General features: G+C 47.2%; 3 protein-coding genes across 5 annotated transcripts; 2 read left to right on the forward strand and 1 right to left on the reverse strand.

Annotated features, from left to right (window-relative positions):
* The first annotated feature begins 2,281 nt into the window (after positions 1-2,281).
* On the forward strand, positions 2,282-9,306 carry LOC136527728 (probable transcriptional regulator SLK3). Of its 2 annotated transcripts, none has more exons than XM_066520543.1 (10): positions 2,282-2,412; positions 3,961-4,781; positions 4,868-4,996; positions 5,306-5,354; positions 6,078-6,292; positions 6,445-6,513; positions 6,919-7,019; positions 7,129-7,222; positions 7,307-7,376; positions 8,008-9,306. In XM_066520543.1, exons 2-10 carry the CDS (start codon positions 4,044-4,046, stop codon positions 8,880-8,882), a joined length of 2,340 nt encoding a protein of 779 aa, XP_066376640.1. In that variant the 5' UTR covers positions 2,282-2,412; positions 3,961-4,043; the 3' UTR covers positions 8,883-9,306. The 2 variants fall into 2 exon arrangements, with proteins under 2 accessions (XP_066376640.1, XP_066376641.1); XM_066520544.1 differs by having other exon boundaries at positions 2,321-2,391.
* A 1,596-nt stretch (positions 9,307-10,902) lies between these two features.
* On the forward strand, positions 10,903-11,536 carry LOC136525409 (flavonol 3-O-glucosyltransferase UGT89B1-like). The gene is made up of 2 exons (XM_066518404.1): positions 10,903-11,035; positions 11,235-11,536. Exons 1-2 carry the CDS (start codon positions 10,903-10,905, stop codon positions 11,534-11,536), a joined length of 435 nt encoding a protein of 144 aa, XP_066374501.1.
* A 1,206-nt stretch (positions 11,537-12,742) lies between these two features.
* LOC136527729 (E3 ubiquitin ligase BIG BROTHER-related-like) lies at positions 12,743-15,419 on the reverse strand. Of its 2 annotated transcripts, none has more exons than XM_066520545.1 (8): positions 15,281-15,419; positions 14,707-14,893; positions 14,260-14,506; positions 14,043-14,110; positions 13,828-13,890; positions 13,539-13,672; positions 13,217-13,325; positions 12,743-13,069 (listed from the first exon to the last, which is right to left on the reverse strand). In XM_066520545.1, exons 2-8 carry the CDS (start codon positions 14,854-14,856, stop codon positions 13,028-13,030), a joined length of 813 nt encoding a protein of 270 aa, XP_066376642.1. In that variant the 5' UTR covers positions 14,857-14,893; positions 15,281-15,419; the 3' UTR covers positions 12,743-13,027. The 2 variants fall into 2 exon arrangements, with proteins under 2 accessions (XP_066376642.1, XP_066376643.1); XM_066520546.1 differs by having other exon boundaries at positions 15,185-15,314.
* Positions 15,420-16,170: the final 751 nt, after the last annotated feature.

Genomic DNA, 16,170 nt, shown 5'->3' on the forward strand with positions numbered 1-16,170 from the left:
AATGCAAAACCGCTTCCTCGACGAACAGTGTGGTCGGCCGACCTACCAACGTACCCACTCATTGTGGGCCTCTGTTTTTGTGACCCCACGCATCAGTAGGAGCCGTGTGGGCGTTTGTACGTCGCTAAACCTGGAAAGCTCCATCCCTTTTCTTCTCGTAAAATACCAACGACGGCAACCTGGGCAAGAAAGCAAAACGGGTCACTTACACTCCGGGCCCACAGACAGGAGATCGATGAAGAGGTTTAGCACAATGGTTTTTCTTAGCTTATTAGGTTTGGTGCCCTGATCTTCCAAACAAAACTTGGCACCGTGTAAGAAATTTGCTATTGTTTTTGTCGTTTCAATCTTATAGATATAGAAAAATTGGGGTGAAACTAACCATAGCATGTTACCAGGATAGATTAACTTGTCACAACGCTAATTGCACTACAACATTAAACACTTGTGGAGCGCAGCGAACTGAGGAAAGCGAGACCATTCATGTTCTTATGTAAAATATATATGATTGAAAAGAATAACCATTTAGATTTGGTTTTGCCTATTTTGAATAATAGAAGAACTAACTAATTTCATCCTCTAAAGAGAGATGTTAGACCACCTTATTACAAAAGTAACACGCTACACGGCTGACTAAGTTCACAAAATAAACGAACAGACTTGACACACAATTATGAAAATAAAATGCCATTACGAAATAGACCATGCAAGCCAGAGACAATTAGTTTTGTTCTGATTTTTTTAGATATATAGTTTTTTACAATGCACCTAGATATACATTATCACCCTATTCTGCAGCACTACTTCAGCGGTATTTTTCAGCGAACGAACAGTGTTTTCCTCTCACACCAAATCAACATAAGCCAAATTTCAGCGAAACCAACAAGGCCTATGTCTATCTGTATAGTAAAAAGCTATGTATCCAGAAAAGCTGGAACAACTTACAATTTAGAAGGAGTACTTAAAACTTACTCCTCAGTCCTATAAAAAGAGTCATTGTAGAATTCAAATTTTGTCCCATAACAAGTGTCGCTGGCTACGTTTCAGCTCCTACGCATAGGTACCGTACCAGCAAACAGGAGTTGTCCGTGTCCACTACCCACTCACCCAACGCCCCAGCCTTGTTCTTTCACTTCTGCCGTCCAATGGGATTTGAGCATTGTCCGATGGTCTGCTGTTTTGTAGGGGCATGCAGGTCCTTCACCAATCAACTTGGTAAATCGGAGGGAGTACTTGATAAATCAATGACTAGTAAATCAGATGGTCTCCTAAACGACCCAATTTATAGGACAGAGGGAGTACTTGATAAATCAATGACTATGCCAAGTGAAGAAATGCTCTATTTTGCTTTTCTCCAATAATTTTCAAAAAAAATGGACCTGCGAGGGTATGACCACCCCAGGCATTGCATTAAAAAGAAGACCTTCTCATGCAGGCTCAGAAAACCCTCGAACCCCTGCCCCACCCTTACACAACGGCATCGTCGCCCTGTGAGACTGGGTCGGCCCTTAGACCTGTGCTTTAGCGTGGGACAGACGAGAAGATTTTTTTAACCCAGCCTAAAATTCGCTCTCACGGGGAGTCGAACCTAGGACTTGAGGAGTGCCACCGGGACGCTCTAACCAGTTGGACTAGAGGCCAAGTTAGCTTTCCATGACACGAAAATCATGCGAAAAAGGGATAAACGGGATGGGAGAGAGGAAGAAACCATTGACGGAAGGAACAACTAGATAAATATCCGTCGCGGCTGCACACCTACGTATACTTATAAGTATCTACAACACTTAAAATTTTAGAAAAGATTAAATATAATTTTTCTTTTATATTTATAAAAAATGAATTATAGAGTTATGCTCTAGCCTCTAGCTAACAAATTTTAGCCTAATGTCTAGTGATGGGGCTCATCGCCTCATGGATATCATGAGGAAGCAGCACCCACCGACCCAGCGCGTCTGGCACGGGCCCCATGGCGCCCTCTCCCCCGCGTGGGCCCAGCCATCCCTAACGTGTACACCCGCTGGGTGCACGTAGCCAGGGGACCAACTGCCCCTCTCCCGGTAACCCCGTCTCCACCGTCACCCAATCAGGCGCCGACGCGTGTAAATATCCGCCTCCCGCGCGCGCTGCCGGCCCGATCCGACGGTCGGGATCGCCCCCGCGGCCCCCCCGCAACCGGCGACGGATGGTCAAAGGCGGGCCGCCCCACCGGCTGCACCCGGTCACCCCCTCCTCGGGCGCCGCGAAGCTATTTAGTCCGGTGGCCGCGGCGCCGGCAACGGCCGCCACACCAATACACAGACAGACAGGCGCAAGAAGAGGAGGGGAAGAACCGAAGAAGGAGATGAGAGGAAAATAATTTAGCAGCGGAAGCGGCGGCAGCAGCAGCACGAGGTGGGGGGAAGCGGCAGCGGGGTGAGATTTTTTCGCCCCCCTCTTCGCTTTGCTTTTCTGCACAACGCGATTGATTGCCGGACTGGTTGCGAGGGGGAGTTCGTGCGCTCGCCGGCGGGGCGTCGCTCGGCGGGGGAGGATTCGTGGTGGGATACCCACCGCATACCGCCGTGTGGGGGAGTTTTCGGGGGTGGATGGGCGCCGGTTCCCGCAATGCGGCGCGCCCGAATTCTGGGGTTCGAGGCTGGAATTCTGCTCCTGCTTGTGCTGTCGCTGGTTTGATTTTGCTAGCCTTTTCGATTTGATTTGGTCTGGTTTGCAGCGAGTTTTTGCTTAGGGTTCAATTCAATCCGTCCGTGGGGAGCGAAGTGAGTTCCTGGGGTCTATCTGCCCAATCTGGTTGTCTTCCACCTTCCCCAAGCTCTACTAAGAAAGCCCCCCAAATGTTTCCTCTTTTTTTGTTTCTCTCTCTCTACCTCTCGTAGCGGTTAACTTGGCCTGGTAGGCGGAAGACGCGGAAGGCGGTAGCAATCTACGTCTTTGCTTCCTCCAGCAGCGGCAGCGCCATTACCGTTTGTTTTGTGCCGTTGCATACATGTGTGTTTATGTTCTTGTCCCCTTCGGTTGCTGAACATATGGATGGTTGGTGGAAAGGCAACCCAGCAAAAGTACTCTATGGATTTAGTTGTTGTTGGAGTGATTATCTTTTTTTTTTCTCCCTATGCTTATTGTTTCTATTGTTCTCTATGTGATTACGTTCTTTGCTTTTGGGGTTACTTCTCTCCGTGCACTCCTGTGTTATCTTGTTTGCACCGCAGAATATCTCCTGCCTGGTTAGATGTAGGGATTGTCTGCGTTTTTTTCCCCAAGATAAGATTTTGGGGTAGAATTACTTCACTGGCTGCAATACCTCCGATTGATGTATGAGCAAAGAAGCGAAGAAATAAACAATCTTGTACATTCTTCGGGTGGTTAGGTAGCTATGCCCACCCTGCTGCTGTAATTTGGGGAGAATCGATGCCTAGCTGGCCAACACCGTGGCGGTTTGAGCTTAGTTCATGGCCTGGGCAGTCACACGATTGTGCTGTCATTAGGTCTATCAAGTTTTATGGAACACTGATTTTACATTGGAAATTTGTAGTCTTGGCCTCTCGGAGAAGGCTAAGGATCACAGCTATTTAGGCCAATTTTGCTACTTAGTAGTATCTGAACAGAGGCGTGTTACATCTGGGTCTTACATGGTAGCTTCTTATATACTCTAATGGGCGACTAAATACCTGGATTTTGGTTGCTTCAAGTTAGCCCAGGCTCCTTTATTTATCGCTTGCAGCTTGATCCAGTTTTGGTCTCTTAATCATCTGTTACTTGCCTTGTTTGCAGCTAGGAAACTGACCTGGTTAGGTTCATGTTTTGCTTAGATGAATACAATATGCTACTTGTTTCGCTTATGTGAACTTGATCAGCTTACAATGCACACATTTTTTTTTGTTAGTGCAAAACAAAGGGAAAAAAAATGATGCATAATTTCTTTGCATGTCTTTAATACCATTGACACCTCTCTTTTTACAGGTTCTGGCTGAAGTATTTTAAGGTCTTTATTATCAGCGATTCCAGTAATGTGCCTTGCCTCTTTTACGTGATTGTACAAGGCAATGAACGGAACTCATCCCTGGACTTCCATGTCTGGGGGTGCATGTTCTAACCTTGGATATGCCAGGGACATGAATGGTAATGTTCCAATTAGCACTACAAATTCCTCGGGCCCAAGCATTGGAGTTAGCTCGTTGGTGACTGACACCAACTCGTCACTTTCCGGTGGCGCCCAGTTACAGCCAAGTACTAGCATGAATGGTGATTCATTGATGCGCGTTCCTGCATCACCAATGTCATTTTCATCCAATAACATCTCTGGCTCTTCAGTCATTGACGGTTCCATCATGCAGCAAAGTCCACCCCAAGAGCAGGTGCAGAAACGGAGGTCTTCAAGTGTAACATCACAACCTGTGATCGATGCTGGAGGTGCATTGCATGCTCAGAAGAAATCAAGGATTGATGTTAGTCCTGGCGATATCATGCAACAACAGCTGATTCAGCAGCTGATCCATGGTCAGAATTCTCTTCATTTCCAGGGGCAACAGAACCCACAGCTTCAAGCTTTGATTCAGCAGCATAAACTGGCACAACTTCAGCAACGGCAGCAGCAGCATTTGTTGCAACCATTTTCTCAGATGCAACAACCCCAAGTTGGTATTCCTCGGCAGCCTCAACTTAGGCCACCACTGGCACAGACCGGAATGCAGTTAAGTGGTCCTGTTAGGACTCCTATCGAGAGTGGGATTTGTTCTCGCAGGATACTGCAGTATTTATTTCACAAGCGTCATCGTCCAGAGGTGAGTTTCTCTATAGTGTTAATTGTTTGTGGGATTATGAGGTACAAGCTCTTGGCAATACAATTTATTTGAACGATTCTTTCTAGAATAACCCTATAACATATTGGAGGAAGCTTGTTGAAGAGTACTTTGCACCTCGAGCAAGAGAAAGATGGTGTGTCTCTTCTTATGACAACAGAGGGAATTCTTCAGCTGCTGCTCCACAGAAAGCTCTGGTAATTAATACTTCACACCTACTCGTATTATTTCCCATCGAATACTGCTCTTTATTTCATGGCCGAACATCACTTTCTGCTTGATGTTCAGTATTAGATTGATTAGCAACAGTGTAAAGTTCCTGCTGGGGTTAGTGAAAACCACATTTAATTTGTTAAGTGCCTTTAATGGTAGAAAAATAGATCTTCTATGCACAGCTTTTTGCAGTAAAGAGTTCCATTGTAGCCTGCAGCAGTTAAATTTTCTTTTTCTATATATAAAAATGCGGTGGATACATTCATCAATTTTCTATTTTCTCTATGGTACAGGATACATGGCGATGTGACATTTGCAATACACATGGTGGGAAAGGATATGGTTAGTTGGTCTCTGTCAACTCTACCTGATGAATGATAACGGATAACGGTTCTTTCATTTGTCCAAATTCTTAGTTTGCTCAGTTCATAGTTGTGATCTATTCACCGTATTTTCTGGTTAGCTTCTTGTGGCTCTAAAGGTCTTGCCATTTCAGACTAGAAAAATATAATACTAACAATTTGTTGATAAGCATTAAGAATGATAAAAATATCACCCAAAGATCATTGCCAAGTTGAAAATGAATCTCTGGATCAGCTGAATGCTTTTTGAAATGTATGAATGTCGCAAACGAAGAATCTTGAAGGATCTGAAGTTTGTAGCTCCTAGTCACAAATTAAGAGTTTGAGCCCTGTGTGTTTAGTATCAAATTGGAATCGAGATTCTTCACTCAAACACCCCTATTCTACCTGAGCTCTCCCAAACAGGACCTTTGAACAAGGTGATGCCCTAGTGATTCTTGCTTTCTCACAGTGAATCTCTGGTTAAACCAGATATGTTTTTATGTCTTCTTGTTATCTTTTACGCACTCTGCATGTGCTATTAAGATGACATAGATGATTGCCTTAGTTTCTCCTTTCTGAGTAGATTTCTTCTTAACATATGTACGTATTCTCATAGATCATGATTTATTTCGTGCTTTTCCTATTTTCTGTTTCAATGTCTGCCATTAAGCTCACTAAGTTAACTTTATCTTTTTCTTTTGGTCTTTGTTCCATTTGGTAGAAGCTACCTATGAAGTACTTCCTAGACTCTGCCAAATTAGATTTGACCATGGTGTTATCGATGAATACTTATACTTTGACTCACCCAACGAATTCCGGTTCCCTAATGGACAAATGGTGCTGGAGCATGCAAAAGTTGTTCAAAAAAGTGTTTATGAACATCTACATGTTATACATGAGGGACATCTGAGAATCATTTTCACACCAGAGCTAAAGGTATATTGCTTAGCTGTCCTGGTTGCTTGCACATGCCATTAGCAATTTTGGTAACATGCCCATATTGTTTAGCATTTGTAGGCACTTAAATGTTTCAAACGGGTGGCAATTGATAATCATTTCTATTTCCTGATTGCTTGTGAAATGTGTAGATAATGTCCTGGGAGTTCTGTTCACGACGCCATGAGGAGTACATCACTCGCAAGACTATAGCACCACAGGTGGAGTTCTTTGTCCAGCGTGCTGTTCCTTCAATTTTCGCTACAATTTTTTAAGTCTATAATTTGGCAGGACATTATGGTAGTTTAATCCTCTTTGGCTATAGGATACAAATTTATATTGTGTGGCATGAGTCGTTGGATCCTGGATTATTTATTGGGGCTCTCGCATTTATTTCTTATTATCTTCTCTATGTTTTTATTTGCCCTACAATATTTTACAGCTGCATGGACTCAGTATAAAAAATTTGAACACATAACGCATCCCATTTCTTATTCTAATGTGTATTCATTGTGGGTGCTACCCCAAGTGCATATTCCTTGTACCTGAGTTAACTCTTGTATGGTATGCCATTAACTTTGGTGACTGTTATATCTTATCTTCTACTCACCCTTCTGTTTTTCCAGGTTAATAATCTGCTGCAAGTTGCCCAGAAATACCAAGCTGTTGTCAATGAAAGTGGATCAGCGGGGATATCAAACAATGATGCACAAACCATCTGCAACATGTTAGTGATCCTATTTCACCTTCAGTACTTGACATTGACATCCACGTGTACTGAACAATTTCTGGTTATCTAATTGATGTGGTTACATCTTTTTCTTTTGTATTGTTAGGTTTGTCACTGCATCACGGCAACTGGCAAAAAATCTAGAGCATCACACCTTAAATGAACATGGGCTTTCTAAAAGATATGTACGCTGCCTGCAGGTAGTTAGAATCCGCCTTGTATCTTTTTACAGTTAAGTACATACATATGCATGCAGCATGCTGATGGTTGTCTGTCCTTGTCAGATATCGGAGGTGGTGAATCACATGAAGGACTTAATTGAGTTCAGCCACAAGAACAATCTTGGTCCTAAAGGTATGATGATTGTGCACATTTATTTAATAGTGTCTTCAATTTTCATTTAGTTGTCAACATTTAGCTGTGTGAATTAGTTTTTTTTTTCTAAATTATTAGGTTCTTCCTTGCTGTTTTTCCCACATTTTGTATAAAGATGGTTGGATTTAGTATTAAAATCAGAATTCTGTCTTTAGAGTAAATTGAATTTGTAGGTAAAGTTTTGTTTTATAATAAAAATCTACAGCACTGGGTTTCCACCATTTTGACCATAATGGGCTGTACCCAGACAGTTTGATGCGATAACTTGGTAGACATGGTTGTTTTTGGCTTACTCAAGCAGCAAGAGTTTTTTTGCGAGTTATGCAGTAGAGTTGAAGAATACCAATGGATAACAGGTAGTAATGTCTGTACACATGGTTTATGTAGTGGGATGGGAAGTTGCACATCTCATCTATAATTTGTGTAGCTTCATTTGTTTTTTCAGCTGATATCAGCGGAGCAATAAACAACAATTAAAAAGAAACAATATGAACAATGACAAAAACTGATTGCTGATTGGATAGTATTGTGATCTTTAGTATGGAGTGCACCTTCTGTTTGCCCCATTTATCTACACTGCACTTCTAACATTTTCTCTGTTAATATGCAGAGAGCCTGAACAGTTATTCGAAAACCATGGCAAAGTTTCAGAATATGCATGATTCAAGACAGGTCATGGCTGCTGCTAACCTTGCCAATAACCAGAGCAACACCAAACTAATTGGGGTCAAACAAGAGACAAGTACTTCTGTGAACAATCAGACTCCTGGTGTCGGAACCATTGGCAATAACACTCTACAGAATGCCACAACTCTAAACAGCTACCAGAATATGCTCAGAAGCTCCAGTGCAAACCCAATTTTGCTGCAGCAGGAGGCATCAAGTATCTTCAAAGGTTCTACAGCAATGCACAATGGCATACAGCTGGAAGCGGCCAGATCCTTCCGTGGACCTAACCAAGTGCAGTTCCAACACCCTGGTTCATTTCAGCAGCCTATGCCGCAGCAAAACAATTTCCAGGGCTTTGGTGTTAACCCACAATACCAGCAGCATGTGCTTAATCAGCTTCTGCAGGAAGTTAAGAATAATAACAACCGCACAAAAGCACAGCAACCGCCTCCAGATGCACCTAATGCGAGCGGTGGTCTTGCATCAGGAGTTGCTATCCCCAATGTTGCTGCTACTGGGGAGCAGGGACAGCATATCAATAATAATAACAGTAACCATAACAGCGCTGTGAAGGGTGCTGCTCCAGCTGGTACTGGCCCTAGCAATGTGATAAACAATAGCACAGCCAGCATTGCCCCTGGCAGAAACAACAGCTTCAAGTCGGTGAGCAGCAGTCCAGCTGCTGCTGCTGCTACCGCTGGCAATGCCGTGAACTCAATGGTCGATGACTCCTTCCTTCAACTGGAGGACCTCGATGACACAGTCACTAACGCACTGGTGGAAAGCGGGCTGTTCGGTGCAGGACAAGGGTGGTAGTGCCTTGCCGTGGTAACATGTGAGCATGTCAGCATGGTATATAAACGTCTCACTACTCTTGAGTTCGTTTGCCGTAAGTGCCAAGCAACGATATAGCCTGATTGGTGCTGGCAAGTGCTTTGCCACCCTTCTCTTTCTGGAGCTTTTGTATTGACAGTTTCAGATCATCATATCCAGATGTGTGAGTAAGATAGTGAGTTGGATTTGGCTTGGGGATCGGGAGCAGTGCAACCCATAGCTGTTAGCGTGTGTATGACAATGTTGCTGAATGATATGATGTGATTATCGCAAGGTCACAAACATTACCTCTTCGTGTATATCATTCTCATGCTATAGGGAGTGTTAATTATGCTCTCCTGTTATCTGGCACAGGGTGTGTGTTTCGCATGGTTCTATCAAATTATAGAAGAAAGAGTTAAATGCATGGGTGGTCCATCAACTTACGCTCTAGTTTCACTTAGATCCATCAACTTTGAAAGTGGGTTTTTGGGTCCATAAACTTTTAAAACGGTTCACTGCAGGTCCATACCCATTTATTTAACCTTAAATTCAACGTACATTTGCAGAAAACCTCCTACCTTTCTTTATCGATTACACGCTCACCCTTCCTGATCAACGGTCAACGGAGTGAAGAATGACACACGCAGGTGAGCATGCAGCGAGCGTGTACGCGAGCTCCCCGGCCATTGCGCAGAGGCCGCCGGCCACGGGCGTGAGGCGGCGTGCGTGCGGGCTCCCCGGCAGCTGCAGGCGCAGAGGCCGCCGGCCACGGGCGCGAGGCGGCGTGCGTGCCCAGCCGCAGGACCCGAAGACGAGGCCCCCGGCCGTCGGCACAAGACTGACGCAGTGGCTGCTGGCCGTGGCCGCGAGGCCACAGGCGAAGGGGCCACGGCGCGGAGGCCGCCTTCCGCGGCACAAGGCCGCACGGGAGGCCATCTCCGGGCCGCCGCGGGTCCGCCGGCCGCGGCTCAGGGACATTTTGCCACGGCACAAACTGCTTTGCCACGGCACCCACGGCCACCCTGCCATCCCCGCCCTAGCCACACCGTGAGGGCGCCGTGATCGCGCGCCGCCGCACAGCTGCTATCTAGCGGTTCCCGCTGCAGTCCCACTCGAGGTGCCACGCCACCGCGCAGCTGGTGTTTGGCCATCACCGTCCCAGTCGCGCCGCCGGGGAAGGATGGAGGCAGGCGACGAGCGCGGCGGACAGGGTCCGGGGAGGCGCACGCGGTGAAGGAGTCTAGACCACCGGGAAGTACGGACGCGATGGGGAGACGCACGCACGCGGTGGACGGGGCACGAGGCCGCCGGGGCACCGGGACGGGCGAGCGCGAGCGCGCGGACATCGGGCCGCCGGGGTGCGGCGAAGCGCGAGCACGCGGCCGTCACAGGCTGCCTGGGCGATTTGCGTGCGTGTGGTGGAAGAAGAGATAAGGCTCCGTGCGTGCGGTGGATGAATGAAGAAGAGATAAGGCTCCGTGCGTGGAAGAAGAGATAAGTCTGCGGCACAAAGCGTGTCCTTCGAGCATAGGCCGTGCAGGGTCACGGCGAGGAGGCAGCAGGCCACGGAGTCACCAGCCACGGAGTCATGGACTGTCTACTCTGCCCGGCCTCTCCTTAGCCATGGACGCCGCAGCAGCAGCAGCCTCCACCAAGCTCCTCTACGGCGCGCTCCTCCTGGCGGCGTTCCTCTTCGTGGCCGCCGCGGTGCGTCTCGGACTTGTCCCACGCGGTGAGGCGCGGGAGCAGGCTGGCCTCGCTGACCTGGCACACGACGGCCGCGGCGCTCCCGGGCAGCTGCCACACCTCGGACGCGCTGCGCTCCCACGGGAGCATGCCCCCAGAGAGCGCGGACACCAGCTCCACCTCCCGCGCCGCGAGGGACTCGAGCCGGCGCGCGAGGGAGCGGCGACTGGCATACCCGCACGTGTCGGTGGAGTGCAGCTTCGAGTTCTAGGTGGTGGCCAGCAAGACGACGACGACCGCCGCACGCGCATGCCTGCTGGCCCCGGAGCAGGACATGGTGGTGCCGCCACCCAGCATCTCCTGGCACCTCGAGCGGCTGCTGGAGACCGGCGTGGGGTCGGACGTCACCTTCTCCGTGGAGGACGGCGAGTTCCAGGCGCACACGCTGGTGGTCAACGAGCGGGCGCGTCACGGCCGTCGTCTCCAACCTCTTCACCGGGTGGGCGCGGTCGCTCGCCGCCGAGCTCAGCGCCAGGCACGTCACCTTCTCGCCCTGCAGCGCGTTGCATGTCGCCTTCTGGACACTGAGTGCGTCGTCCTCCACTCCTCCGTGGCTTTCGAGCCCACCTACCTGGACTGCCGTTCGCCTTTGGTCCCGCGGGTCAGCGGTGGCAGCCTGGCTGGACGCCTTCGCCGACGGATCCGTCGTCTACGTCAGCTTCGGGACGCAGCACGCGCTGTCGCCGGAGCAGGCGGCGTGCGTGGCAGACGCGCTGGCTCAGAGCTCGGCGGCCTTCGTGTGGGCTGCGAGGACGCTCACTGTGTTGTCGGAGGGGTTCGAGGCGGCCATGGCTTCACGGGTCATGGTCATCCGTGGGTGGGCACCGCAGGTGGAGATCCTGCGCCATTCCTTCGCGGGTGCGGCCGAAGCGCCCTCCTCCAGCCGCCGCTCTTCCTCCTCACCGTGACGCGCCAGTGCCGGACGATGTTGTGGTTTGCTTCACTGACGTGAATGGAATGATCGGTGTCAAGGCTGAAGCTGCTGTTGTAAATGCCACATAGATGTTGCATCGGCTGCCATGGCGTGCTCGAGCAGCAGCAGGACCCCGAAGACGCGTCCATGTCCAGCTCGCCATTTCCAGCCTGCAGTGTCCATCCGTCCCTCCGCCGGGACCTCCAGCATGACGCCCTCCTTGCTGTGGAGAGCGCTGGAGGCCTTGCCGAGCTCGAGCGTGCGCTGGTCCGAGATGAGTGCCAGCTGCAGAGCAGCTTGTTGTCCTGGCGTCTCTTGGCTGCAGAGCGAGCTGCCGGTTGGGCCCGCATGGCCACAGCAGCGGCTCGCCAGCGCGCCCGCAGCAGCGACGGCGGGCGTCAGGGAGCCGTCCGCGTACGTGACGTGGTGCGGGAAGGGGTTTTCTACAAATGTGCTTTGAATTTAAGGTTAAATAAATAGGTATGGACTGCAGTGAACCGTTTTAAAAGTTTATGGACCCAAAAAGCCACTTTGAAAGTTGATGGACCCAACTGAAACATCCTCACAAGTTAATGGATCTCTGGTGCATTTAACTCTAGAAGAAACAACTCAAACAAGGATCTATCTTTCCTCGTCCTCGCCAGCTTGGTGTCCCTTAAGCCTCTGGGCAGCACTTCAGTAGACTCCAACATCTAGGGCGTGTTTGGTTTAAATAACGACAGATGTGCCTTGCCAGAACTTTTCTAAGCCGTTGAATTTAATGGCTTGTGGTAAAGATGCGTTTGATAGAGATTCTTACGGAAATGTTTTAGGTCTAGCTTCTCATGAAAAGGAATTTACGTACTGTTGAGAACTTGAGATCGCTTGGCAATTGGGTTATTACTTGCTATTGGAAAAGGGATTACCTACTATTGAAATCGTTTGGCAACTGGATTATTATCTAGTACTATTGAAATTGCTTGGCAACTGGATTTAGTTTCTTAGAGTAGAACGTGGTGAGAGAAGAATCATTGCCCTGAAGTGTTTGGCACGGTTTCTAGTTATTCCACTAGGAAGTTCTTACATCTAAAAAGAACTAGAAAGGTTCTATGCCACCAAACGGCCCCTAAATATCCAATACATCATAATGGTTCGAGGTATGCTTCGTGAGAAAACAATTAGCATGATGCATCGCACAACAAATACAAATAGTCATGGCAAGAGAAAGAACAAGCTTCTAATAAACAACTATAAGATTGTGACTTAAAAAGTACATTTCCACAAGCCAAAGGCAAAATAAAAACACCTAAAATTCATTTTTTTTCTTTTCTTTTCTTTTCCTTGGGTGATCAAGCATCTATACTTCCTAATTTTTTTTCTCCTTTTGGATTGATTTTTTTTTTCATTTTCAGTTTTCTTGGGGCTAAAAAAGTAGATGATGCAACCAGCAGGGTGTGACGCCTCATCATCATCATCTTATCAGCTTCGTTGGCGACGCGGTGGGATGCTAGGAAGGTCCAAACAGTTCATATTTGCATACAGGGCATGTCTGTTTTCACAAAACAAGGAGAAATTCAAAGTCAGAAAAAAAAAACTGTCACGGTGAATAAACCCCAATCCACTGTAACTGCAATAACAATTTGTTATTACTAACAAATAGCACGAGAAGAGGATGCTTCAACATCTGCAGATTTACCTTGTTGACCTTGAGCCATTTGGTGACACAAGCTGCGTGGTAGTGATGCCTGCACGGCAACGTTATCATGGTTTCACGGCTTCTGAAAGTGGACAGGCAGATAGGGCAGCTGCATCCAAACAAACCCCAAAAAACATCATCAGTGATGCCATGGAAATTTCACTATTTGTCGTCAACATTAGGAGAAAAAACAACTCACATGTTGTAATTGCGCATATGAATCGATATTTATGGCCCGAGATATTTGTATATTTCATATACTATTCTTAAATAAGAGCAACCTTGTAATAATGTAAACTGAAAAAGGCAGGCATAAACCTACTCTTCATGGTTTGTTTTCCGGGAGAAAAACCCTGATGCCACTGCCTTGTACTTCCATGGCTGCAGATAGGAGATGAGCTCATCGGATAAACCTCTGTCCTCAGTCCCCACAGATTCTACAAGTGCCTGTCTTTGCTGCATCACCGAAAAGAGGGTAGGAAATCAGTGGCCTTTCCAAATTCCAACCCAGGTGTAAAGGTACACACTACTTGCATAGTTCTATTTTGTTCACAAGCTTTACATGTCACTTGAAAAGAGGAGGAAAAAAAGAACATTCCATAGCCACAAACCTCATAAGTCATGTTGTCTGGATCAACATCATCATCATCACCATTACCATCCTGCCTGTCAGCCTGCAGACACAATTATCAGAATCTTCAGTTCTCCACTTTTCATATCTTTGAAGAATAACTAATTCAGAAAGAAAGATAGATACATGCTCAGCCAAGTTGAGCAGTGTTCTCTTTCGTGTTCGAGAAAAGAAAAGAAAAAGTTGTGCAATCACCTCTTCCTCTTCGTCGTGATGGTCATGCTCATCGTCAGAGTCAGATGGAGACGGCACGCAGCTGATATCTGAACAATCGTGGCAGCGACAACACAAGAACCACAATTATGAGATGCGACGGCCGCCGGGCACAAGAATCCGACGAGTGTCACATCATGTAAAAACGAAACGCATCTGAATTTGCTGAATCATCATTCATAGGCAGAGCAGATCATACCGTCGTCGTCGTCTTCGACGCTGAGGTCCTCCATCGCCTGCTGGAGCTGCTTGGCGTACTCGAAGTCCGAGGCGATTTGTTGATCCGTGCCTGAATTCCTGGTAGGAGTTGCTGCTGCACCAGTGCTGCTCTCTGCATGGTATTCCTGTGACTGTGAATAGTCATACGGGCCACTGGGTCCTGCACCTCTCATATGGCTCTGGTGGTTGCTGTATGCTCCTTCCAAGATCGATTGGTGTAAACCCTCCTGCAATTGTGAAATCCTACTTTTTTAGCCTTTTTTTTCCTTCTTTTCAGTAGAGACTGAAATCCTACTTCCTAAGCTACAAGAACGAAAGCTACAGAAATGATACGCAGGTCAGAAGAAACAAAGATACAAGGCTGACAGAGACGCCATGTTTATGCAGGATTGTGCTGAAGAGCTGAAGGCGAAGAAGGGGCATGTACCTGGCCAGGAAGAAGATCGGCAAGCACAAACTGGAGCAGCTCGTCGTCGAGGTCGTCAAGGCTCACCTCTGCCACCGTGCTGCGGGTGGGCGAGTTGGCGTAGTGCACGGTGACCCTCCTCAGGGCCCCGGACTGCCCCACGGTGGCCATGATTGGCCGGCCACCGAGACAAGCGTGAGCCGGTTACCTGCAGGCCATGGCACAACATCTTTCGTAATCAATTGGGACCGAGAAAGTCTCTGATCAGCAGGAACAAGAGGTAATATAACCACCTCTGTAACAACTTGGTTGATGTGAACTGTTATAGGCCTAAGCCTAACACTAGTGATTTTAATTTGGGAAAAAACTTTTTTTTTAAGGAAACTCATCCAAATCTCTCATGTTCTTATGAATCATGCAGTGTGCATAGCTGAATTTGCAAGAAAAAAAAAATCAAAGAAGAAGGCACTCAAGAGCCAAGAACATGGAAAGACCGTACCGATGAAGCACAAATTGAAGAGCAGAATCGAAGTGTGAAAACAAAAAGGGAGATCGAAGGAAGATCAAGAGGATGGGAGAAGGATGCTTGGTGTACCTCTGTTTGTGTCTCTAGTTGTCTCCTCTCTCCTCTCTCAACTGAAGGTTTGCTGAAGGGATGGATGCTTTGTTAATGGGAAGAGTGGGTGGCTGCCTCAGTGTTTATATGTAGAGACACACAGGTCGCTCTCACTGTCTGTTTTTTAATATAATTCCATGGACAAAGAAACAACAGTGTTTGAGCTTTTATACGTTCCGTCCTGACGAACTTCTCATTGTCTCTGAGTTTGATTTTACCAATCACAGTAAAATCTTGTCAGTGAGTTTGTTCTCATCCTAATTTTGACTTGCCTTGCATTTTCAGTTGTGGAATACTCCGGTCTGTCCGTTTATTTCTGGAGAAAGGCATCGAATGGCAACTTCACATTTAGGAAACTTGGTGATGCCCTTTTTCTTTTCTTTTCAAAGAACCAAGGATTTAACCCTGGTTGGGGCGTCAGCGTCACAACTGATAGCACCACGACTTCATTGCTCATGACACTCCTTCATTTCTGAAAAATAAATCACAATTACAATAATTCAACATTCGTTTGTGAAAAAAATACCTGAGCTTGAAATCTCATCCAATCAGATGGTGAGAATGGATTTTATTTATTTATTTATTTATTATTTTATTTTTTTAGAAGGGCGGGCCTGGTGCAAGCGGTAGAGTCTTCCCGTCTGTGACCGGAAGGTTCTGGATTCGAGTCACGGTCTCCTCGCATTGTACAGGCGAGAGTAAGGCTTGCCACTGACATTGCATAGACGAGGGTAAGGCTTGCCACTGACACCCTTCCCAGACCCCGCACAGAACGGAAGCTCTCTGTACTGGGTACTCTCTTTTTTTATTTATTTTTTTAATGAGAAGACAAAAGTTTCTGACGGAGATTTTTTGTTCTTTGTTTCAAG

Source organism: Miscanthus floridulus, chromosome 19 (genome assembly GCF_019320115.1).
Source record: "Miscanthus floridulus cultivar M001 chromosome 19, ASM1932011v1, whole genome shotgun sequence".
NCBI lineage: Eukaryota > Viridiplantae > Streptophyta > Magnoliopsida > Poales > Poaceae > Miscanthus > Miscanthus floridulus.

Coding starts and splice junctions, on each gene's coding strand:
- LOC136527728 (XM_066520543.1), top strand. CDS start 4,044: ATGAACGGAACTCATCCCTGGACTTCCATGTCTGGGGGTGCATGTTCT. Junction 4,782..4,867: donor ACAAGCGTCATCGTCCAGAG/GTGAGTTTCTCT, acceptor GATTCTTTCTAG/AATAACCCTATAACATATTG. Junction 7,020..7,128: donor GCACAAACCATCTGCAACAT/GTTAGTGATCCT, acceptor TTGTATTGTTAG/GTTTGTCACTGCATCACGGC.
- LOC136525409 (XM_066518404.1), top strand. CDS start 10,903: ATGGTGGTGCCGCCACCCAGCATCTCCTGGCACCTCGAGCGGCTGCTG. Junction 11,036..11,234: donor GGTGGTCAACGAGCGGGCGC/GTCACGGCCGTC, acceptor CCCGCGGGTCAG/CGGTGGCAGCCTGGCTGGAC.
- LOC136527729 (XM_066520545.1), bottom strand. CDS start 14,856: ATGGCCACCGTGGGGCAGTCCGGGGCCCTGAGGAGGGTCACCGTGCAC. Junction 14,507..14,706: donor CCGATCTTCTTCCTGGCCAG/GTACATGCCCCT, acceptor TCACAATTGCAG/GAGGGTTTACACCAATCGAT. Junction 13,673..13,827: donor CAGACAACATGACTTATGAG/GTTTGTGGCTAT, acceptor TCGGTGATGCAG/CAAAGACAGGCACTTGTAGA.